Below are 25231 nucleotides of genomic sequence, written 5' to 3'. Positions count from 1 at the left end.
AGAATACCTTGCCTCGTGGATCCAGGGCGGAGGATCGTGACCGACGCCCCTCCTCTCGATTCTCTCGACCGGGAAAAATTCGAATAAGAACGAATAACAGCAACGACGATGGATCTTTCCTTCGAGAAGTCGAATTAATCGAATTAAAGGGAAGGGAGAGGAGAGTCTCGAGAGCGACCTAAAAACCGATACGTTACGTACGTATATAAGGTGGTGGTCGAGCATCGAAGTTCACGAGGAACGGGAGGGCCCGAACGCAGATCGTATCTCGCGAGCGAGTTTACGTAGAAATCCGCGTTCTCTTCGACGACGAGGCCGGACTAACCTAACTTAAACTTCGGTCTCGGAAACAGCGAGCGAGCGAGCGAGCCTTCCCTTCGGCTTCTGGTATCGCGCCACGAATCGTCTGCTGAATCTTTGCCGCATATATTATCGAGCCGGCCGCGTAGGAATTGTCTGCCGGGCGAAGATTATCGACGCGGCAAGCAACGAGTTCGTGGAATCCGCGAGGCGGATGCTAAATTGTTCCCCAATTCGTTCCTTCCATCCGCGTGACGATCCGCTTCCTTCCTCTCTCTTTCTCCTTCTCCTTTCATCCTCGAATGATTAACGATAGGGTATCCCTTACGCCCTTATACACCCCCTGCCCCCCTCTTTGCGCGACGTTTATGGGCCCGTACGGTGGTCGGGCGAGGGACGGTGATCGGTTCATAAAGCATCCGACCGCGTGTACCCTGGTAGTCACAAATCAACTCAACTGGATCGTTTGGGCCCGGCGTTGTTTCAGCGGTCTGTGGTGTAACCAAGCTATATACGTCGGGCAGAGGCCTCGCGCTCCACCAAGACAAACGAACGTGGCCGCGTACGATAGATACGGGCGAAACGGTCCCAGAGACAACGTTGGACCTTCGTCTCCTTCGTGGTCGTCCACTCCCCTCTCTCTCTCCTCTCCGGTAACGGACGAGCCGCGGTGTGATACACGTAAAGCGACGCCCTTAAATCACCGCGGACCCGAACGCCACATCCTTCCTTCCCCTCCCTCCGCCGCCCCTCCTCCGCCGAGGAACGCGCCACCACCGTTCCTTCTCTCGATCCCTCCTAAACGGAAAGATGGATTTTCGCACAACAAGGATTAGGTATTGGGCTTCTTTTTTTTTTTCGTTTAAAAGAGTTTTCGTACATTCGTACACGATGTAATCGGCGAGAGATCGATACAAGAGAGCAAATATGACGGCGCGTTAACTGGGGAAGATTTTTCCGATGACGTCCCCCCAGGGACGGATGCCTCCGCGTCCCCTCTGTGTTCTTTATCGCCGTCCCGGAATGCTTGATAACGTTTGATTTGTTTCAATCGTAAATATCAAGACCGCGCAATATGCCTCTCCTCCCTCGAGGGGGAGGGGCAGGGCAGGGAGCCTGGCGGTGGTCCACCGCGTACGTGACGGAATTCCGCGATTATTAAACCGACCCGTTATTATTAAACTTATTCCACCCCCACTTTTCGCGATTAATTTATAATACAATCGAAAAAGAACGGGAGAGGTGAAGAAACGTCCGTTCCTCGTTTCCTCGACCGAGCACGTGGCCTTAAATCGTCGGGATACAAGGACATCCTGAAGGAGGAGAAGGAGGGAGAAGGGAGAGCCGTGAACTTGCTATACACGAATGCGCGCATCGGTGGTTTTTTTCAATCGGGTTTCGGCGTATCCTTTAATTCGTCGCCCGAGGATAACACCCTCCCTTATCCTCTCTCTCTCTCTGTCTGTCTCTCGTTCACCCTTCTTCGTTGTGCGACCGCTGGTCGCCCAAACGATGGCCTAACACGTACACGCACACGTAGAGAGAGAGAGAGAGAGGGGGAGGGAGGGAGGGAGCCACGTTTCTGCATTTGCATTCCCGACGCAAGAGGTGCGCGCACGCCGCCAAGACAGGAGGCATCGAATGTTTAATTCAAGATACGTGAGAGTGTCGGGCTCGAGAAAGGGGAGGAGGGAGAGACAGAGAGAGAGAAACATCGGGGTAAAGGGCGGAGAGATACAGAAGTTGCGTGCGTATAAGCGGAATCTTGGAGAGAGAGAGGAAGGAAGGGAGAAAGAGAGAGAGAGAGAGAGAGAAGCGAAAGCGTAGGGTAGCAATTGATGGGACAGGGTGGCGCGTTTGTTGAGCTAATTACTGTAAGGCGAGGCGCTTACGCGCGCCGCTACATACAAACGGCATTAAAGGTGGTGGCCATCAATCCCCGCGGGTCCCCTTTTCCAGTCCTGGCAACTCGCCTCCTTTCTATCCTCCGTCTTCGGGGAGCGTCCTTCCACGCGATACGAGATTCGAGGTATTAATTGGCGTGATCCTCGCGTCTCCTCTTTCGAAAATGAACGGGCAAAGGAGCGCGGGGGCGCGGGGGAAAGTGGCGATCCAAGTGGAAGATTATTTCGTCGGTTGAAAAAGTTGTTCCCGATTCCGTCATCCTTGTTATTTATTCCAGGGGATATATATATATATGTAATTAATTAACTTGATCGAAAGATTCTTGAAATGGAGAAAGATATTGATCGACTCCATCGTTCCCTGAAACAATGACAAAACGAAAGATTCTTCGTCGAAATGGAAAAGAGCAGGATATTAATCTCGAGTTCGTCAAAATGAAAAAAGAGGAGAATATTAACGAGGATAAAGGACAAAACGAAAGATTTTCGAGTTGGTCAAAATGAAAAAATAGAAGAATATTAACGAAGATAAAGAACAAAATGGAAGATTCTTCGTCAAAATAGAGAAAAAAGAGAATATTGACGAGGATAAAGAAAAATGGAAGATTCTCGAGTTCGTCAAAATGGAAAAGAGAGTAGGATATTAATCGAGTGAAAATTCGATTAAAAACAAAACGAAAAATTCTTAAGTTCGTCAAAATGGAAAAAGGACAAGATGTTGATCGAATGAAAGTTCGATTAAAAAACAAAACGAAAGATTCTCGAGTTCGTCAAAATGGAAAAAAGAGCAGGATATTAATCGAGTGAAAGTTCGATTAAAAACGAAAGATTCTCGAGTTCGTCAAAATAAAAAAAGAAGAGAATATTAACGAAGATAAAGGACAAACTGGAAGATTCTTCGTCAAAATGGAGAAAGAGGAGAATATTGACGAGGATAAAGGACGAAACGAAAGATTCTCGAGTTAATCAAAATGGAAAAAGAGAATATTAACGAAAATAAAGGACAAAACGAAAGATTTTTCGTCAAAATGGAAAAATAGAAGAATATTAACGAAGATAAAGGACAAAATGGAAGATTCTTCATCAAAATGAAGAAAAATATTGACGAAATGAAAGATTCTCGAGTTGGTCAAAATGGAGAAAGAGGAGAGTATCAAGGACGAAATGGAAGATTCTCTCTTGGTCGTCAAAGAGACGAGGATTCGTCGGAAAAAATTAAGGGAGTCGGGGGGGGTTGAGCGTCGAGGTGGGCGAGCGGTGTTGGCGAGCGACGCGACATAAATAATCGGAGCCGATAATTAAGATGGCGTTTCGGCGCTTGTGCGTGTACGGGCCGACACCCGCTGTCTCCTCGCGACGTGGCATCGAGCTCACGCGTGTAGACACGCGAGCCCGTGTCCGAGCCATCCAGGGGAAAATATATATGGCCCGCTTCTCCTCGCTTCTCTCGCGTTTCGTTGTTCCGCGGCCCGCCGACGACGGATCCCCGCCAATTTCGGCCAAGGCGAAATACAAAAAGGCTCCTTCTTCCGTCCCAGGTAAGAGGAAAAAGGTGACAAAGCAAAGAGAGAGAGAGAGATCACGCCTATAGAAAGTATCGCGTGGATTCATCTGGATAAACCTTGGCACGATCGATCACCTCGCGGATTAAAACCCAACTATTCCTACGAGATTGAACGGAGCCTAATTTATAGTCTTCTTCTTCGGGATAAGATAAGGCAAACCACTTTTACGAGCAACGGCTCTTTCCTCTCCAAAGGAAGCCGATCGGCCGCTTTTCCGACCAACAACGTATCCGAATCGTTTATTAACCGACACGGAGAATCTCTCCCTCTCCCTCTCTCTATCTTTCTCTCTCTCCGGTGGCAGTGACATAAGTTGGCGAGTGTAATTAGAGGAATAAAGTCCGCGGAATTTCGCGAGCCACGTCGCACGATCGTAAAGAGGACGAGTGTTCTGGCGTAACCCGAGGCCCGCCGCACCCCCCCTCGCCACCAACGACGGCGGAGAAGCAGAAGCAGAAGCAGAAGCTTCTGAGAAAGGGGCTGGTTGGTGGCTGGAGAAACGACGAGCGAGCCGCGTCGGGGAATGAAGGTGGGCGAGGGGGAGGGGGCGTCTCGGTGCCGACGTCGTCGTGCCAACCCCACGGGGCGCCAGCCTCGTTATATCTTCATTAAGCGGTGTACCTAACCATCCTGTCGCGACTTCTTAGCACTTTGCAGTTCACACTAATTTCGCCTTACTTTTTTCCCTTTCTACGTATCGGTTTCCCCTTGTTCCTCCCTCCACCCCCATCCCGCCCCGTGATAAACTCGCGATAAAGACGGGGAAAGGACAGGCACGCCATCCTTTCCACGCTTTCTTTCTTTCTTTCTCTTTCCCTCTTTATACGCGCCTCGCACGATATCCTATCCCCCCTCGACGATAACTTGACTCGAGTCATCGTCCGAGAGGAAAGATGACGAGAGAAAGAGGAAAGAAAAAAAAAATAATAAAATCGAGGACAACGAGACGGTATAACGATGGCGGTATAGATTCGAGAGGGGAAGAGGGACGGGCACGAGTTTCGCAAGATTTAAGCGCGATCCTTTGTCCGAAGAGTAACGCCCGCGAGTTTCGTGTCGTGGGGTAGGGCGTAGGAAATTCCAAGTCCCCGAATCGCCGTAAGATCGGGACACGTCGTTATGGGTCCGCCGCGCGCGCCCCTCCCTCGCTCGGTTTGTCCCCCCTCCGGGGAAGGAACGGGGGGGGGAGGGGGGAAGAGGCATCGGGATCGGCATCGGGATCGGCATCAGCATCGGCATCGGCATCGGTATCGGGGCGGAGGACCCGGCCGGGTCCTTCCACGGGCAGAAGGAGGACGCGGTCGTAAATATTCGGGCGCCAAATAATGCCGGTTCCGAGCGAGAGCAAGCGACCACGACTGCTGCTCGACCCGTAATGAAGGACATCCTCGTTAATTAGTCAATAAATTATCCTTCGCGCTCACGACGCCCGTGCTGTCTTTCTCCCTCTCTCTCCCTCTCCCCCCCCGCCCCTCCCACTTTCCCCGGCCAAGATCTTTGCCCGGTCCTTTTTTGCCCGGGAGAACTCAAGGGCCGCATACTTTACGACACCTATCTCGCGCGACAGCACGATGCATTTCTCACAATCAGGACCCTCGAAGACGGAAACGCGTCTTGTAAGACGATCCACGAGGTGGTCCGCCGCTGGCTTTCAGCCACGATGAATTTTTCAACGACCGTTTCCTCCATCCGCTCCTCCATCGCTTCTTTTACACATTTACCAAACCCCTCTCGTCCGCGTTTCCTGCGTTCCTGTTCGGGAAGAACAATTGGAGAAATGATGGGATGATACAGGGGAGATCGACACCGTTCCTTTTCCTTCTTCTTCTTCTTTCTGTAAATTCGTTCGTCTTTATTCGGATAAATACAGTCGTCGAAAACGGTTCGATCGCTTAAGAACATAACCTAACTTAACCCAAGTCGTACTTACGTAGTTTTTATTAATAATATCTTCTTTTTACATCTTTGATTCGTATCAAATAAGTATCATTCACGTGTGATAATTGTATTTACAAAATCATTTTTTAATTCGTATCTTTATGTACGTATAACTTATGTTCTTCGTGTCCAGTTTGACGTTCTTTTTCGATTTACGACTTCTGCTTTGATCGTGGATAAAATTTAAATCAAAATCATTTCTACTATATAGATATATTTTTTTCTTAAATTCATATCTATTAGTATTTATATACTTCCTGTTCATTTCGATACACACGTCTTTTTCAACTTGCGAAACCAATTAGAACGTAAATGCGGGTTACGGCTATATATCCATGATAATTTATGGCGGATGAACTCGAACGATTCTCATAATATCTCAAAACTCGAAGGGATATAAAGATTCGATCGTATACGCGTCTAAAGTGCTTACGTATCGTGCCACGTGACCGTACATCACTTTAACTATTTCCTGGCGTGGTACAGGCCTACCGGTTCGCACGATCGCGAACAACGAGAGGCAACAACAACGCCACCAACGTCCAGGGACTAACGCGCAACCGTGCGCTATGCCGGGTGCAACGGGGATAATTCAACGATACTCCCGCGAGCAATCGTCGATCCGAAAGATATATTTGAAAGACGTTGCCGCGGTGTGTTCCGAAGTGAACCGTTGCGGATCGCCTTTTACCAATTTTAAGACGCACGCGCCGTCGTAAATTTCCGTACGTTCCATCGGGAGAACGAGCGATCCAAGCCTTGTTAATTCGGCTCGTCGACGAAATCCGTGCTCCGATGGACTTTGAAAATCCCGATAACGTAGTCGTTCGCGTGGCCAGGCGTGGAAAACGTGTCGCTGTGCACCTCCATTAAATGCGCGCGAAGTTCTTTCGCGAAATTCGTCCGAAATGGTTCCGGATCGTCCCCTTGGCAAACGTCGCATTCGTAAATCGTCTTCCCCGGATGCAGATTCGTGGACAACACGTGTTTTCTAAGATTCTCCTGAAACAGAAACGAAAAAGTGACAGCGTTAGTTCACGAGTTAGTCAACGAATGAACGAGTATAGATGGCGGTAAAGCACGGGAAACGAAAAAGCGAGGCTTTCGATTGGCGACGAGTCGCGGCCACGAATATAGAAAGATATCGAAAGTGTCATTTCGAAATAACCTTTTCTTATAATTTGATCGGCAATCTCTTATAATTTTCGAAATATTTTAAAAGAAAGATTATTATCGTGTTAAATATTAATTTGTTCAACGTGTATATCTAAGAAGTAAGTATATCGCATTTAATAAAACAATTCTATTCTACCATTTATTGTACCATCTTTTTTCAATGATATAATTCCCGAAAAATTACGTTTCGTATCGATTTCCTACAAAAATCATTCCTCACTGATCAAATAAAGTCTCTTTTCGTCTCCAATTTCATAACGCTCGTATTCTACATTTTAGGTTAGATTAGGTTAAGTTTGTCAGCGCGAGGCTGTCGTTTATCAATTATTTACGCACTCGCAGCGAGCAAAACGACACATAACAGGTAAATAATCTCTCTTATAAAACATTAAACGCTCATTTAACGTTACGATCGAGCGTATACAGCAAAACAATGAATATCTGCCAAACTATCGTGCCACACCTACTCGTCTCTTGCGTTGTGCGTTAGATATCTGTGGACGCATCGAGTGGATAGAAGATCGAAATCGAAATGGGTGTCGGAGAAAGGATTGTGCGTGAACGAGAGCGTGTAAGAAAATGCGTGTAAGAAAAAGGAAGAGGTGGGTGGCGAATACGCGACACACGCGGAGAGTGAGGGCAGAGAGTGAGATGGAGAGGCGAGCCGGTATTGGGGAACGGTCAGGATGGTCGGAAACAGGGTTTCGTTGGTATCGGTCGGCGGTGAATACCTGGGACCAGAATCGGTCTGCCGCAAACCGGACGCGTTCATTGGCTATGCCATGGAGCATTTAAAGGCGCTTTACCCTCTCGGGCTAAGTAGCTGGCCGTAGTCGTAAACATCTTCCTACCAGGCGGGCTTATACGAGCCGTTGATGGCAACGGCAACATCAAATTTAATTTCCCATAAGTAAATCTTTCTGCACGGCCAGCGCTCCGTGACGGTCCCGGATAAAGACCCGTTCACACCGTCATGGGCGGTCGTCCACCTTTCACGCGGAATCGCTTTCCAACCGTGGAAACCGTGCGCAACCGTCACGTGCAATCCGTTCCTACACTTCTTCATTTCATTAATCGGATCGATACCTCTCGATCGATATAATTTTACATCCCGCGCTGTAAACACGGCGCAACAACCGTGGAAATATTCCATTTTACGAGGCATCCGTTCTAGGATTTCAAATCGCGCCGCTTTAACTTCTCTCCTCCTTTATTTCTTTCAGGATTCCAGCGCAGCGGTATAATATTAATTTCTCTTCTACCCGGTGCAATCCACTACTGTGCAACACGTACGCGTAAACGTTCCCGTAATGTACACACGTACGTATATATACATAATACTCGCATGAAAATTATCGAATATGCGGCAAAAAAAATCCGATATTCCCTTGGCCGGCCGCTGACCGAACAGGATTGTAAAATTATAAGCGCAAACTGCCAGGATCTTTAACCCATGTCAAGATTTTTATCGATGAGATATCGAATCGGCGGGCGTTTCCACGTTTTAACCGATAACTAATAAATTCCGCCCGGTGGACGCTTATTCGTATTCCGAGTTTGTCGAGAGCCATCCCTCTCCTCAGTTAAATTTTCGCCCAAGATCGCGGATAAATCGATCGTATCGCTTTCATTGGATGCCCGTTTCACTTTTTCATTATTTTTCGCTTCTTTTGCACAGGACGAAGACCACCTGGAGAAGGAGAAAAGAGTTGAGAAGAGCAATTGTGAAAAAAGAATAAGAGATGCGTAGAAACGTCACGTTGAAATGGACCAAGTTTTCCTAATTCTGGAGTGGAGAGAACAAAAAGCTGTGTACGAACATGGACGACAAGAGGAAAGAAAGAGCCATCCGAGGTAAATCATAAACTGGATGGATATAGGAAGAAAGGAAGGAAGGAAAGGAAAGTGGAAAGGCACGTGTAATCTCGTTGACGCAAGGCGACCCACTCGTGGAAGAATTTCGTCGTTGAAGATATTTGGACTATATATTCTTACGTTGATTTTTAGCTAATCTTTGTTGTATGATTGAGAGTAGATATAGAGTCTTTGCGAATACATTTGAGACTAATATATCGAGAGAATTATTTTTTATTAAAATATGCGTTTTAAAACTTGTTCAACGTTCATATGATTTCGTATCTTTATTATTAAAGCTGATTAAAACTGATCCCAGAAACTTTATCGATGCATGCAATAATATATCAAATGAACGTTCATTAAAATTCATTAAGAATGATGTTAAATTAGACAACACGTTTCTAGAATCGTAAATTTTATAGATATTACTATTGGTTGATGAAAATTAATGAAAAAATAGAAATAAATTAATTATTAATCGTAAACTATTTATGTATTTTGCAAAAAAGAGAGATAATTTAATGTTAATTAATATTCTAAATATCTTGTAAAATATATTTATGATATTATCGTACAAGTAATGTCGAGTAAACTGGAAAATTAAATGACAAATATTTTAATATAAGTTAATTCACATTTTTTATTGTTAAAATGTAGATCAAAAAAATTCAAAGCTTTTCCTAAAATCAAAGTGAATAAAGTTTAATCAATTTTCAATAGAAATTCTTTTTTTGCGATTCATTTTACAATTGTTTTCCAATTGTTTCCCAAAAGTTTCTCCTGAAAAAAATTAACAAATTTACACATATATTATATTCAACTCTCAGACGCGAATTTAATTTTTCATTTCGAACAATTTTGAACGCGCTTTCGATCGATGGAAAAACCGCTCGAACGCATCGTTATTAATACAGCAATCTTCCAATTGGCGATCAGTAATCGATTCAGAACCGCGAAGGAAACGGAAAACAGGTTAAAACGAGGCCAGAAGGCCTTGTCATCTTTCGTATAGTTATGCGCAGCGACTTGCTACGATGATTCAGAAGTGCCTACCGGCTGTATCATTACCGATGCAAGACGTACCATTCGCAATTCCCCGTGCCGCGAGATTACCTTGGCTCAAGTTATCCCAGCGGCTGAGAGCCACTGGAATGAGTTTATGTCGCTATCAAAGAGACACGGAGCCCTCGTATGCGAGTCGCATCCTAACTAAAGCTTCAAAGGGCATTAGCATACCGGCCGCTCGGTATGACTGGGCCGTGCGTGTGTGGGCATCCAGTGAGCACAATTAACTCGTTATCTTATCGCGCCTCGGTGGCGGCAGAGGCGGCGGCATGGTCCAAACGTTAAGGTGTACTTTGCTTAATTTACGCCGCAGAGTCACCGCGGCGTACAAAAATTGAACTGCGAGTCAACCTTCCCCCTCCCATCCCATCGTGTACACCGAGAACAGAGCGGGAATACAAGACCGATATTTTTCCCTTTCCGACTCGATCTTTGCTCGGAAACCGAAACATGACGAGGATTTCTTCTTTCGTTCTTTTATTTACACTCGATCCTTATTACACTTACCAAATTGTTGCTCGCGTAAGGGCAATGGCGACACTTGTACGGCTTGGTGCCCGTGTGGAGGCGCACGTGTCGTTGCAAATGAGAAGCGATCTTAGTTCGAAATGCGCAGCCAGAGTACGGACACGGGCGGAGGAGATCCGATTTCGTCGCGTTCTCCGGCCCGTCGTGGCGTGCACGGTGGCTGGAAAAAAAAGGAACTTAAAATTTTTTCGTAAGAAGAGCAGCGAATTCGAGCGACGAAAGGGCAATTTCAAAGGTCTCTAAAGCGGGAAAGTTCATCGTCGTATCGGGGCCGATGATTACGAGCGACGCGATATGCGTACGCGATATTACGGGGGGGAGCCACTGGCCATGGTTACGTGTATATCAGGTTCGAAATGCGTGACACGTTTAATTAAAATCCTCTGTGATTTACTCCGCCGCACAGAGCGAGACCGAGAGAGAGAGTGAGAGAGAGAGGGGGGAGCCTGGCGGCCAGGAGTGGGAGAAGGAGAGGTGACACTCCAGGACAACGATGAAAAAGAGAACGAAAGAGGAACGTGGATAGGGATAGGAGAGTGGGAGGGGGAAAGTGAAGGATGCAGCTAGTGATGAGGGTTCGGGGGGAGGGAAAACGGAGGTGGGAGAGCGAGAGAGAGAGAGGGCCGTGACACTCTGTGGCTGCGTTGAGTTCGACTCACGTAGTAAGTACTCAATTCGCGATGAAATATCGCGTCGACCATCGCCATGCGGACGATCATAACGGGTTGCCCGCACTTGGCCGACTGCTGCACGCAACTTCCGCTTTCGGTCTCTTTCTCCCTCCTCCCTCCGTGTCGCGCTATCTCCCTCGATCCCTCCCCCATCTCCCTCTTTCCCTCCTCTCTCTCTCTCTCTCTGTTTCTCTTTGACCGTGGTTCGTTCGACGTGCGGGAGGGGAAAAAAAAGAGAAAGAGAACAGAAAAAAAAGGAAGGGAAGAAAAAAAAAGAGTTCAAAAGGACAACGAATCAAACGAGATGAAATTTATTAGAGGCCTTCCACTGTACAATGTCCTTAATAAGACTTAATTTAAATCGAATCGGCCGCTTTCGTGCGTAATCTACGATATATACGCGCGTTGCATATTTTTCCGGTATTAGCGTTCAACCACCTATCTGCTCTCGGACAACCGAGAGTTAACAGAGAGGATCGTTTTTTCTCAAAAAAAAAAAAAAAAAAGTTCTACAATATTCTCTCTCTCGTAAGACTCGTCTCGTTCCATTCCCCTCCCCTTTCATAAATCGAAATGTAACTCAAATTTAGAATAATCTCTTACATTTTCCTCTGCCCTGAAGTATACAATAGCTACTTATCGATAACTCAAAAAATTCAACCACACCTTTCGATATGAATAATCAGAAGAAAGAATCAACTTCGTAAATCGATTTATCGTACGTTTTCTTTCTGATTTTAATTACATACGAGGAGAGGGAAAAAATCGATGATATATATATGTACAAAAGCGAGGAAGAAAGACTGCAGCGTGCAGTGACTTACAAAGTAAATTGTATCGATAATATTATTCAACGATACATATATATATATACTTCAATAGGCGAGTGGAAAATTACGTACATCAACTGGCTCGTCCACTACGCCCATAGCAATTAATTCACTTCTCTTCCACATCGATCACGCGATTAGGATTAAAGATTTCTAGAAACCTAGAATCTTAAAAAAGAAAAAAATATTTCTCTTACCGTCGAAGCTGGGTCCTGGTTTTGGCCGCGTAACTGCAATCCGAGCACTTGTAACGTCTCGTGGACGTCGTAGCTTCGTGGACCAAGCTCACGTGCGACCTAAGCTCGGACGCTGTGCGAAGCACGGTCGGGCATCCCGGAAGCCCGCACTTGTACTTCTTCCCGGCGTGTCGCAGCATGTGCTGTCTTAGCGAGTGCCTGCGGAAAAACGGAAAAGCGAAAATAAAAGAGAGAGAGAGAATCGAAGAATTTTTCGAATGCCGGAGACGGAGAGGCAGCATTGCAATGATAACGATTTCGCGAGGGGAAGGGAAGGGCGCGCTCCCCTCCCCTCCGCCCCGTTAAATCGAGCGCGTAATAAGACAGCACAATGGGGCGGGCGACGACGAATACGAGCGCCCTCTCGTGTGACCATCGGCCGTGCTGTTCGCACGCCGTACGTACGATCGGGATCGCGGCAGCTGTTGCATCCTATATCAACCTGCCGGCACAAGAGCTGCACTTTAAATAGTTTCTGTCGTAGAGGTGACGATCTATACGGTTACTGAACTCTCCCCTCTCCCTCCAACTCGCATTCCTACTCTAGTTTTCCCGTGCTCCGCGCTCCAGCGCCCTCTTTCGATCCCGATTAGCGGATTTCGTAAGTGGAAGGAAACACGTATGAATATATACGTGTATATATATATATATGTATTCTCCTCGATATACTCGCGTAATAAAACTAAGTAAAAGCTCGTCGTCGATGTTATCGGGATCGGCAGCAAATTTCCGAACGGTGGTAGCCGTGCCGATCTTCGTACACGTATCTCCTCCCTCTCCCCTCTCCCAGTAGTCCTGTATCGAGATCTTTCGCGAGGCAAGTGGTCACAGTGGTTTGCGGGAAACCTATCGCGGTTCAACGGAGAGCGAAGGACACGGATTTTTCGAGATGGCAGCTCGACGATATCCGCGAGGGCAGAGAGAGAGATGGAGGAATACGTAGGACGAGGAGGACAAAGGGGGAGAAAATCGAAGAAAAAGGGGGCGAGAGGAGAGAAGAAGAAGAAGAGGAAGAGGAGAAGGAGGAGAAGAAGAGAAGCAGAAGAGAGATCTGGGCCGTCCTAGGGGGAGCCTCGGCCTACCCAATTGGCTACGCAAGTGTAACGGCGACTTTTACAATGTCAGGATATACACGCCCTCGTACGAGCTTAGAACGTTTATATATGTGTCTGTGTATATATACACTCTTACACCTGCACTGTCGTAGCCTCTTCTTCGAGTACGTTCCCGTGTCATCCTTGGAGAACAGCGTCCACCTACCCTTCCTTCGTTTCGAAACCTTTGTCAAGGACACGCGCGAATTTCACCAACGAATCTGAATCGAATCTAATCGTATCTGTTCGCTTTTTTCCTTTTTACCTCGCGTGATTAAAAATGTTGCACGATTTGGCAAGAATCTTTTTTTCCACGATACATTAAGCAATCTCGAACTTGAAGGAGAGCAACAAAATCGAAAGATAAGATCGAAAGCGACTACTTTTTATCCACTCTGTAACAAGCGATATCCCATTCCGTCAAACAGGAAATCGAAACTTTTCGTGATTTTCCTAAAGAAAGGAAGAGAAGAGAAAAGAAGAAGAGAGAGAAAAAAAAAATTCGAGGAACAAAAAGCGGAGGAACGAGAGACGAGGCTTGTTCCTCGTCCCCGTCTACGTGAATTATAGCGTTGGGAAATCTCGTGTTGTAGGCCCATTCCGGGGGATTGGAATTCCGATAGAACAATATTAATATGGTGGTCGACAAAAGCGCGGCGTCTCTCGCGGCAACGACATTGACGGAAGGGGAACGGAGAAGAAGGTTGATGAACAGAGGACGATGAAACAGAGAGAGAGAAGACGCGTGTGTTTCGTCGGAATGTCGCAGGCGTGACAAGAGGCCGTTAAGAAGAGTCTCGGTCCGATTGGGTAAGCGGATGCGGTCACTCCGGATGATTTAGCGCGACGTCCACCGTCATCTCGTGAAATATGCGCCGGCCCGGCTCGAGGTCATTTAAAAGTCTAATCCGCGGCGGATACGTACGTATCGTCCTTATATTCGTCAATATAACGATATATAGAGGGGGAGAGGACGAGAAGAATTCTTAAAGAAAAGAAAAAAAAGAATCGTTTCTTTCTTTTTTTCTCGTGGCCGAAAATTCGCGAAAACGTGTACAATAATAAACGCGTGCGTGTACGTGACGATGAGTCAGTCGACGAGGAAAAAGGAAAAAGAAGGAAGAGAGAGAGAGAGAGAGAGAATTCGCGAATGAAACGAGGCTCGGCGACCGTGCGCGCACAGGTTAATACACAGCCTCGATCGTTCTGTTCGGGATGGGGGGAGGAGGGAGAGGAGAGGAGAGGAGAGGAGAGGAGGCTGCGCGGCGATCGTGTACTATCCGAGAGGAGGGAAGCGGATGAGAGCGAACGAGCACGGGCATTAATTAAAAAGGTTGCGCATTAAAATGATTTGTTTTAATTGGCTGAACGCGGTGAGGTATTTATGGCCTCGCGGTCCTTCGCTCGGTCTGTCGGTCTGCGGCCTCGTACTACACAACGAACGAACGAACGAACGTCGACTCTCGAACGGACTTCTTCAGGCCTCCTCCTCCTCCCCCTTCCTCCGCCTCTCCCTCCCCCCGTCGCTTTCTCGGCTCGTTTTCTCCTCGCCTTTCTCGTCTTCCACGCCTTCCCTCCTCTCTCTCTCTCTCTCAGTTCTTCCTCTCCGCAAGTCCTTCGCGGCCTAGTCCCCTCCGCCCCTGACCTCTTCGATTATCTCGAAATCGGACGATCGTTCATCCGGAGAGCTAGCCGAGAGAGAGAGAGAGAGAGAGAGAGAGTTAAAAGCCGATTCTCCTCAGAGGAGAAACCGAGGGCGATTCATAAATATCGAGCCACGACAAGTGGATCTTTATTACCACGAATGATTTACAAGCGACTCCTCGCCCCGGCTCTTTCCTCGACTCTGTCAACCCGAACAACGCTGTCCCTCCGCCTCTCGAAACATTCCGTCTATTACATCTAAGAATATTCCTTACTCTCTTTATCTGGATTATTTCGTCCAGGACTAACCAACCAACCAACAAACTGGAAAACTCTGTTCGTGGAAGCTGCAAAGTTATAAGGAACGGATAAATGCAAACGGGGAAGAGAAAGAGAGAGAGAGAGGAGAAGAAGAAGGTGGGTGGAATCAAACGTTTCGAGCGGACGATGGGCAAGGTGGGATCGTGATGGGCCGTGATGGTGGTGTGGCCGTGTGGAACGATGCCGAGGAGGAGGCAGGACCAAAGTGAACCGAAGGTGATGCATGGCCGACGGTTTCTACGGCGGGGCCGCAGACCGAGAAATAAAGAATAAGAAGAATATCCGCTTCGTCGGGTCCAGAGCCGGCCCCCTGGAGCAAACGCTGTCATAACTCAATCCCACCTTCGTCCGCCGTTCGTACGTCCGTGCGTCCGTCCGTCCCGTACCGTTGCAGCTTGCACCTGCGTCCGTCTCGCTCTTTCTCCGACTCTACCCCCTTATACACATGTCCCTTCTCCCCTCCACTCACTTTCGACCCACCGAGCTCGATCTTGATCACCGCGCCGAGCCGCATAACCCATCCGATGTTCGAGTCATCGATCCTCTCTCTCTCTCTCCCCCTCTTTCCTTAGATTCTCCATACTTCTCTCTCGTTTCTGTTGCGAGAGACGGATCATCGAAACGAGAAAACTTTGTTCTTCTGCCGTAAGATAAGACGATGATAATTTTAAACGCGGTTTCGTGTCGAGGAAAATTTGGCAGAGAACCGGTTCGAGAGCTGATTCACGCGTTATTCAAATTATTGTAAATCGAAGTAAAGTTTTAATTATAGATTTCTCAAATTTATGTAAACAAGAAGAAGATAAAGAACTTGATTAATCTTCGAAAGTATCTCGATCGTATTTGAAAATCCAAATCTCGAAAAGCCGGCTTCGTTAACGCGTCGAAATAAGTTCGAATTAACCCCCTCGAATTTCGAAGAGAGAAGAAAAATTCTCCTTCTGTCGCGGGGAACGGTTAACCCTCCCTCCTTGTTTGGCGCCGATGCTGTAAGAAGGAGAGAACGAAAGAAAGGAGGAAAAAAGGGGAGAGAGATAAGGGGAGGTGGAAACTGGCGGAGAAGGGAATGGAGAGGGATCCTAGGCCGCCGCGTCAGGGAGATTAGGGGATCGTAGGGTCGGTTGTTGCCAGAGCCAGAGGGAGGGGGTGGTTAACGCTTCGCAGCCGAGGCTCAGAATAAACAACAATATTATAACGCGAGCTTAATTGCGCCAGAGGGCTCGGTAACGGGCGCATAAATCGGGGCAGCGGGCGCGCGCGCCCTCCAAACTACCCTCTCCTCCCCGCCTTCTTCGTCCCTCCTCCCCCGCGGGAACGTGTACCAGTCTTCCACCGCTCCCGGACCAGGATTCATTTACAATAAACATGTCCTCCGCTAATTTCGTCGGTGGAAAAGGAGGAATCTCCGGAACGGGGAGAGCGGCGTCTTAACCGTAACGTACGTCCACGTTCCTCCTCCGCTCTTCTCGTTCACAGGAGACGATCATTCGTTAGGGAGAGAGGGGAGATCGCGAGTCCTTCGTTATCGTGTGTATATATATATACATATATATATATACATACATATATACATAGGATAAGCTCGCACGGCTACGATCACGAGAGCCAAAATTTCCTCCTCTCTTCTGCCAGTCTTTTCCCCCGTGGGAAAAAATTTTAATTAAATAAAACAACTGTCCGTGCCCCGGATATTTTTTCACCCACCTTCCCTCGTTACCGCATTACTGGCGCGGATACTAGCGCGTGCCGCACCGTACCGCATCCCCCGTGGAAAACTTCCAGCAGGAGGGAGGAGAGGAAAAATTTCCCGCGGTCCACCGAAAATACCGGTATCGAGAGGATAAAGGAAACTCGAAAGGAGATGAAACGGGATGGACGAGGGGGGGAAAGAAAAATGTCAGAGGGAGGAAGGTTAGGTTAGCAGGCTGCGGCTGTATCTACGCGTCCTCGACCGCAGGCCTGTTTTATTTTATGAATCGCAATATTTCACGCGACAACTGGACTCGCGGGGCGGCCACCGCTAAACTGTCTGCATACGGGGGCCGTGCTTACTACACCATACCCGAACCGTACCGCGTCGCATCGCATCGCTACCATTCCCGTCTCACACAGAAGGAAACGCGTGCAAACAATGCGCGCCACGGGTGGAGACACCAATACATTCGAGCGCGACGAATGCGGTGCAACGTCGCATTGTTCCTCGAGAAAGGGGGGGAGAGAAAGAGAGAGAGAGAGATCCTTGCTCTTTCTTTCCTTCCCTTCGAGGGGGTGGCTGTACGGGGTGATCCGTAAAGTCGACACCGTCGTGCCTCATTAGTAGCCCCGTCCGAGGTGAGAGGAAACGATACACGCACGCACCACGCGTCCAGAACAATGGGATAGGAGAGAGAGAGAGAGAGATGGAGCCCTCTCTAAATTTACCGTGATCCGGCGAGATTTATGCACCGCCTCGATCCTCCAACATGCCTCTCGCTCGAATTAACTTTTTTCCCCTAACCTGTCTCGTCATTATCTCCTCTAATAATTCTCGATTTCTCGAAGTGGGAAGGATCGTGTATAAGGTAGGTACTGCTTCCTCTCGTTTTATGGAAAAACTTGGGGACGATCGTATATTTTATAAAAAGAACGCTTTGAGAAGGAACGGAGGGAGGGATTGTCAAACCGGGCCGCTAGGTTACGCCAATCTCACCCAGTATGCCTATCTTTACGGCGTTTACCTGACCGAAGGTACGTACCAAGGAGGACGTGGACGCGCGCCATTACTGCCGCGCGCAAGATAAAAGATACGCGGCCAGCCACGCCGCGGTCCATATATGTAAATACCTGTGGGGAGCCTCGGTTACATCGAGGGGGTTGCCCTCGAGGGGGAGGAGCACGACGAGGGGCGAAACGTACGGCGGTCAGCGTGCCCGATGTATGTAACATACTATCTTGAATATGCGCATACATCGAGAGAATTGCCCGCTTATTCCGAGAATTGGTTACGGCCATCGAATGCGCGGGAGCTGCCTCCCGTCTTCCCGTAATTATCCCTCTTCTCCTTCTTCTCTTCCTTTCCCCTTCCCTCCTCTCTCTCTCTTTTTTTGTTCCTCGCAATTTTTCCAACTCGGAGACACTCGACCTCAGGCGAAAACGACGAACTCGAAGTTTTGAGATCGAGATCTGTATCCCTTATATATATATATATATATTATATATATTATATATATATATATATATATATATATTATATATATTATATATATATATATATATATATATATATATATGTACAGGGTTGGCTATAATCGATGATAACAGTTTGTTGCATCCTGGGGAAGCGGCGGCACAAAGTTTCGGGGAAACGTTTCTTGCTAAATTGTCTCCGTTTCCTCTTCTCTGAGCAGCAAGAAGAGAGAGAGAGATAGAGTTTGGTTTCGACAAGTGAAGCTAGAAAGTCAAATCGTCAAACCTAGCCTAGAATGATGCGTCAGGAGATCTAACTAAGATCGCTAATATTCCGGAAAGAAGAATATTAATAGCTCACGAATTTTCTCGAAATCGAATTGTTCGAATTTGGCGCGCGATCGCAATTTTTAAGAGGGCCCAGGGGGCGTTAATCCGGGCTAGTAATTTCGCCAGTGTAACGAAGCATTAGCACGCGCAAGTTCCTCCAGTTACGGTGGCCGCGTATGCTACGTGTACGCGTATGCTTGCACGGGCCATAATGCAAGCCCATTAAACGCCGGAATGACCCGTGGGCTTACAGGGGCCGAGATGTTAATACGAGAACTCCATCCCTCTCTTTCTTTCCTTTCTGTACTTCTCCCCCTCCCTTAGCCGAAACGAAACGATCTTCGAAAGTCGAAACCGTGTCTATTTCTCAATATCCTCTCTCCTTTGAAGCTGAATTTATTTATTCTAGCCCATGTAACGTATTCGCAGATATTTATTAAGATAGACTTCCATAGATCTACTATGGAAATCCACTCGTGATGAATTCTTTCGTTATTTGATAAAAGTTTTCTCGAGGATGTCGCATGATACAAAATCAATGGAGGGATGATTATTTCGTTTAAAATTATCGATAAGCTCGTTAATGCGTGTTCTTACTTGGTGTAGAAAGCGTTGTTGCACTCGGAGCAGGCGAAGCCGCGCTTTCGTGCGGCACCCGGCCACCCCGACGACGAGGACCCCGCGCACTCCTTCTGATGGGCGTTCAGGTCAGACCTCCTGGAGAAGGGGGCGAGGCACTTGGCGCAGGGAAACGGCCTCTCGCCCGTGTGACTCCTGATGTGATTCCTCAACGACACTTTGGCGAACGCCCTCTTGCACACGGGGCACGAGTACTTGGCCAACGGTTTGGCGCCCTTCTCGGCTTGGCACCCGGGGCTCACGGGGCCCGCGTGAAGGGCCTCGTGGAAGATGAACTCCGACCGGGACTCGGTCGAGAAACTGCACTCCCCGCACCTCCACTCCTCGCTGCCCTTCGCCTTCGACCTCGATCCCTCGTCGTCCTCCTGGCACTTGTTCTCCCTCGTGTGCCTCGTCACGTCTTGCGACAGGGCGAACAGCGTGCCGCATTTCGGACACCTGGCGGCGTTTATTACAAGAATGTTTATTGCAAGGATTTAAGGATGATTCTGAAAAAGATAAGTGTAACAGAGGGATTCGAAAATGATTGGAAATTAAGGAAGTATATTTGGAAGGAAAATTAAGGAAATATATTTGAAGTGATTCGAAAATGATTGGAAATTAAATTAAGGAAATATATTTGGAAGAAATATAGTCACGGTATGATTCTAAAAAAGATAACTGTAAAAAGATACTCGCCTGTAACAGAATTTCGGGATTCAAAAATGATTGGAAATTAAGGAAATTAAGGAATATTTGGAAGAAAAATTAAGGAAATATATTTGGAGGGATTCGAAAATGATTGGAAATTAAATCAAGGAAATATATTTGGAGGAAATATAGTCACGGTGTAATTCTAAAAAAGATAATTGTACAAAGATACTTGCCTGTAACAGAATTTCGGGATTCGAAAATGATTGAAAATTAAGGAAGTATATTTGTAAGGAAAATTAAAGAAATATATTTGAAGGGATTCGAAAATGATTGGAAATTAAATCAAGGAAATATATTTGGAGGAAATATAGTCATATAGTGATTCAGAAAAAGATAACAGAGAGATTTGAAAATTCAAAAATGATTCTGAAAAAGATATCTGAATAGAACTGAATAGATAACTGAATTGATAGAAAGATACTCGCCTGTAACAGAGGAATTCGAAAATGATTGGAAATTAAATTAAGGAAATATATTTGAAGGAAATATAGTCACGATGTGATTCTGAAAAAGATAATTGTACAAAGATACTCGCCTGTAACAGAATTTCGGAATTCGAAAATGATTGGAAATTAAGGAAGTATATTTGGAAGGAAAATTAAGAAAATATATTTGGAGGGATTCGAAAATGATTGGAAATTAAATTAAGGAAATATATTTGGAGGAAATATAGTCACAGTATGATTCAAAAAAAGATAACTGATACAAACTGATACTCGCCTGTAACAAAGGGATTCGAAAATGATTGGAAATTAAATTAAGGAAATATAGTCACGGTGTGATTCAGAAAAAGATAACAGAGGGATTCGAAAATTCGAAAATGATTCTGAAAAAGATAACAAGATGTACAAAGATACTCGCCTATAATAAAGTTTCGAGATTCAAAAATAATTGGAAATTAAATTAAGGAAATATATTTGGAGGAAATATAGTCATCAAATATAGTCAAATATAGATGTGATTCAGAAAAAGATAACTGTACAAAGATACTTGCCTGTAACAGAGGGATTCGAAAATGATTGGAAATTAAATCAAGGAAATATATTTGGAGGAAATATAGTCACAGTGTGATTCAAAAAAAGATAACTGATACAAAGATACTCTGAATTTTGGGATTCGAAAATGATTGGAAATTAAGGAAGTATATTTGGAAGGAAAATTAATTAAATATATTTGGAGAAAACAGTCACGGTGTGATTCAGAAAACTCGCCTGTAACAGAGTTCGGGATGGCGATCGAGAAGGTGCCTCTTGTGATCCGAGAGATTCGCCTGTTTTTCCTCGCAGTGGGGGCACTGGCGGCCCACGATCGCGGCCTCGTTACACTTGCGCGCCTTCACCACCTCCTTGTGGCTGGACGTTCTTCGATGGAGGACAGCCTCCCTGGCCGTGGCGAAATTCATCGAGCAGAACGAGCAGAAGTAGGGCTCCGTGTCGCCCTCTCCGCCTCCCTTCGCCGCCCTGGCCGCGTGGCAGGAGAGCTGGTGGCGTTGGAGGGCGACCAACGACCTCACTATTCGGGGGCACAACTTGCACCTCAACCGTTGCTGGTACTCGTCGCTCGCCGTCAAACCCTCCTCGTGGCCCGTCTCCCTCGCGTGGATGCGGAGCTGCAGGTTGTAGCGGAAGCGGCGGTCGCAACCGGCGCACGCCAGGCCCCGCTGACGGCCGATCATGATCGGCACCGAGCCGTTCATCATCGAGCACACGTCTCGGTGGCCCGGGTCCAGCAGATGCGACTCCATAGCCTCGTTTCCCTCGCACCAAAAGTCGCACGGGGTGCACCTGTAGCTGCCGCTTATCTGGAAAAGGACCATTCTCTCTCTCTCTTTGTTAATGTCAAAAAGATTGGCAGGGATATTTTCTTTGGAAAGGGGATTTAGAGATCTACCTGCTCGAGGGTTTTGGCGTGAAGCTCGGACCTCCAGTGGCGCAGGAAGGTGTCCTCGGTGTTGCAATAGAAGCGGCAGGAGAAGCACTGGAAGGGGCACTGGCGAACCACATTCGCCATATTTTCGAGCAAAAAGCGGCGGGCCCGCGGCCCGCGAGGATTTACGCCCGCCACGCGGCAGTGATAATGGGAGAGCAAATGCTTGCCCATTTGCGCCCTCCTCACCCGCGCGTTGCACATCTCGCAGCAAAGTATCTCCCTCTCCCGCCTCCGCAAACTCTTCTTCACCCCGCCGAGCTTCGCCTCAGCCGCCTGCCCCCTCCCTTCCACCCTCTGTCGATCGAGCTGCAATTCCACAATTTCCTCGATCCATAGAAATCTCCAAGAACTGTACGATACATAAGGTTTCGAAAGAGAATTATTACTTGGTGGCGAGGTTTCTTCGCTGCGTGGACGGCGTTGGCGGCGCGCTGCGGGCAAAGGACGCCGTCCATCTCTCGCACGCTCCTTCTGGCGTGCAAATCGGATCGAAGATGCCTGTTGTACACCAGTCGGGAGGCGAGTTTCCTGCCGCAAGGGTTGCACCAATATCCCGACTCGACGACATCCGACGGTATCCATTTCCCCCGCGTGTGCCCCGCCGGTTGCTGTCCCACGACGTTGCTCCCCTTGGCCCCCCCGTACTCCTCCTTCTACACGAAACGCATATAAGAAGAAGAGGAAAAGGGACGTGGGAAGAGGGGAGTAAAAAAGGGACGATTACGTACGTGGGACGCGTCCGAGGGCCGCCACTTGCCACCGGTGTGGGACGGCGGCGGATGCTCTTGATGCTGCTCGTCTTCGTCGTCCTCCTGAAGTTGAGACATATTTTGAGGGAGATCGTCCAATTCCGGCTTCCATTTGCCACCGGTGTGACCCCGCAATGAACGCTCCCTATCCTCCTCCGACTCCGCGTACGAGCCGTCCTCCTCCTCCTCCCCCAAGTCCTCCTCCAACATATCGTCCTCCTCCTCCTCCTCCTCGTCCTCCTCCTCCACCACACCCTCCTCCTCCTCCGACTCGCCCTCCACCTCCTCCTCCTCCTCCTCCTCTTCCTCCTCCTCGTCCTCCTCGTCCTCGTCCTCCTCCTGTTGATACCCGAACCCGTACCTGGCCAAATCTTTCCCCGAACTCGCCTCGTTGTTTGCCACCAACTCGGCCAATATCGTGTCCTCGAGCCACGTTTGATGAACCTGCTCCATCCTGCTCTGCTGCTGCTCCTCCTGCCTCTTCCTCTCCCCCAAACCCTGCCCCCCGACCAAAGAGTTTTCCGCCTCGTGGTGGTGCGTTTTCGAGGAGGCGGTCGAGGGAGACGAGGAGGAGGAGGAGGCGACCGCCAATCCTACTCCCGCGCCTCCTGTTCCCCCCTCGACGACCATGGAACCCGTCGCGTGGCCCATCGATTGGGCCAACTTGTTACGCGGCCCGTTGTGGGCCGAGGGGGGAGGTTTCGGGGGGACGATGTCGGGGAAACCGACGAGGGACGGGATGCAGAGATAATCGGTCGGGTCGTCGACGAGCACGGGCACTTGTGGCAGCATGTTGTGAATGTGCTTCTCCTTCCCCTCCTCCCCTTGGTGGTCCACCTGGGCCACCACCCCTCCTCCCCTCTGGCCGCCCTTCTTCCGCCTCTCCTCCTTCTTCGTGGACTTTTTACCCTCGTCGACGAGCAACGAGGGGGCCGCCTTCCGGGGATTCGTCTTGGAGCTGCTCTGCAACTCCAACGAGCTGAAGAACGCGTCCGCGTTCAGGATCTCGGGGTAGGAGACGGTGGTGGGGGAGGCGGGGGTCGCGGGCGAGACCCACACCGAGACGTTCTTGTCGTCGGGGGGGCGGCATCCCGATTGACGATGACGCACGTAATTCTCCAGACCGTGTATCGTCAGGTGACACTTGATGCAGAAGTGGGTGTCGTCGTCCTCCTCGTAACTCTCCATCGGTTATCTCTTCGTTGATAAAAGGGTTCGATTAATTCAACAAATTCCACGACTTGTTTCGAAAAAAGGGTGAGGAAGAAGAGGAAAAGGAAGTATGGTCACTTTGAGACAGTTTCTTGTATATCGTATATTCTTGGATCCTCTTTTGATTATCTTTAAGACACGTAGAAGAATATCATTAAATAACACTCCTTGTAATATCTTGTAATAAAACGTGTTTAGATATATATATCTTTCAACCGGATTTATATACGCGAATATCCTCCTTGTATATATATATATATATATATATATGTAGTCTCTGCGTGAAAGTTTGCCTAGATTCGAAAATTCTCGCGTCGTCGAATGTTAATTAATGCGTCACCGTTCCTCTGTAGATATCCATCTCCGCCTGATACGTGTCGAAAAAAATTAACGAGATATTCATCTAACGAATATTCGAAACTTTTGGAAAGATATATATCGTCGTTACTTTCAACGGCATAAATTAGACTTCATTCGTCTCGATGAAATTAAGAAAGAATACACGTTCGTTACAAAAGCATCCTACACACGTGCCTCTCTCATCCCAAAAGAAACATTATAACTTCTCCTACGTCAAACGTCGCCTAACTCTTCCACCCCTCTGTCATCCCTGCGTGACGATAAAAAAAGAACAACTTCATCGTCTATCCCCAGAAAAGAAGAAGAGCCAAAGCGAGAAAGACAGGACTTCCTTTTCCCTCTCCCGTAAAGTCGGACGAACGTGAAGAAACGAGAAAGAGAGGGAATATCGATGGGACGAGTGATGGATCCCGCGCGCATGGATCACGCAGCAAAGGGCAGCGCAAAGCGAGGGCCGCAAATTGAAGGCCCGATACTCGCGGAACAGAAGGGAAACAAGTTGACGCTTCGTACGAGCGGCGAGGGGAGGGGGAGGGGAGGAAGGGTAGGAAGATCGGTCGATGCCGCTTGGCCGTTATTCGGACGACGACACTTCGCCTCCCAGTCCTGGCCGACCCTCCGCCGCCCGTCACCCACCCCTGCTTACCTCCAACCATCCGCCGCCCACCCCATCCTCTTCCTCTCGCCTTCCCCTCGCCCGGACGCCCCCGCTTCCTCCCTCCCTCCTTCCTCCCTCCCCAGCCTTGTTGCGCCCTTTCCGTTTCCCCTTTTCCCAAGTCTGCGAACCTCGGCGAGCGACCTCGTGGCTCCTCTGGCGTCCCACCCCGCCGTTGTTACACTACTCTACTCCATACTCTTCTTCTTCTTCCTCCCTCCACCCTCTTCCGCGCACCCGTCTTATTAAACGGGGAAAACTACCAAATGAGATTTCCATCCGGCTCGAAACACGCTCCACGACTCCTCCTCGCGACCCGATCGCTTAACGCGCGGATCTAGCCGGATCGTTTACTTTTGACGTGACTAAA

The 25231-nt window shown here is 48.1% G+C and overlaps 1 protein-coding gene and 1 long non-coding RNA gene across 3 annotated transcripts in view; one reads left to right on the top strand and one right to left on the bottom strand.

The window, feature by feature from the left end:
• Positions 1–5599: 5599 nt before the first annotated feature.
• Positions 5600–25231, bottom strand: part of LOC726597 (zinc finger protein 729) — a 28272-nt gene continuing 8640 nt past the window's right edge. The window contains exons 2-10 of the mRNA XM_026444603.1: positions 22965–23831; positions 22614–22856; positions 22272–22538; positions 21847–22191; positions 21168–21757; positions 19222–19701; positions 12032–12229; positions 10313–10493; positions 5600–6709 (exon numbers count right to left, since the gene is read on the bottom strand). Coding sequence (XP_026300388.1) covers positions 6470–6709; positions 10313–10493; positions 12032–12229; positions 19222–19701; positions 21168–21757; positions 21847–22191; positions 22272–22538; positions 22614–22856; positions 22965–23822 — 3402 coding nt within the window. The 5' untranslated portion in view covers positions 23823–23831 and the 3' untranslated portion in view covers positions 5600–6469. The remainder of the gene's footprint in view (positions 6710–10312; positions 10494–12031; positions 12230–19221; positions 19702–21167; positions 21758–21846; positions 22192–22271; positions 22539–22613; positions 22857–22964; positions 23832–25231) is intronic.
• LOC102654895 lies at positions 6619–8766 on the top strand. 2 transcript variants are annotated; one of them, XR_407597.3, is made up of 4 exons: positions 6619–6981; positions 7163–7247; positions 8107–8203; positions 8562–8766. It is a non-coding gene; the product is annotated as an uncharacterized LOC102654895 (long non-coding RNA). The 2 variants fall into 2 exon arrangements; XR_003305929.1 differs by lacking the exon at positions 7163–7247 and having other exon boundaries at positions 6628–6981.

The sequence above is a fragment of the Apis mellifera genome, linkage group LG13 (genome assembly GCF_003254395.2).
Source record: "Apis mellifera strain DH4 linkage group LG13, Amel_HAv3.1, whole genome shotgun sequence".
NCBI classification, from domain to species: domain Eukaryota; kingdom Metazoa; phylum Arthropoda; class Insecta; order Hymenoptera; family Apidae; genus Apis; species Apis mellifera.
This window is presented reverse-complemented; position numbering and strand designations above follow the sequence as displayed.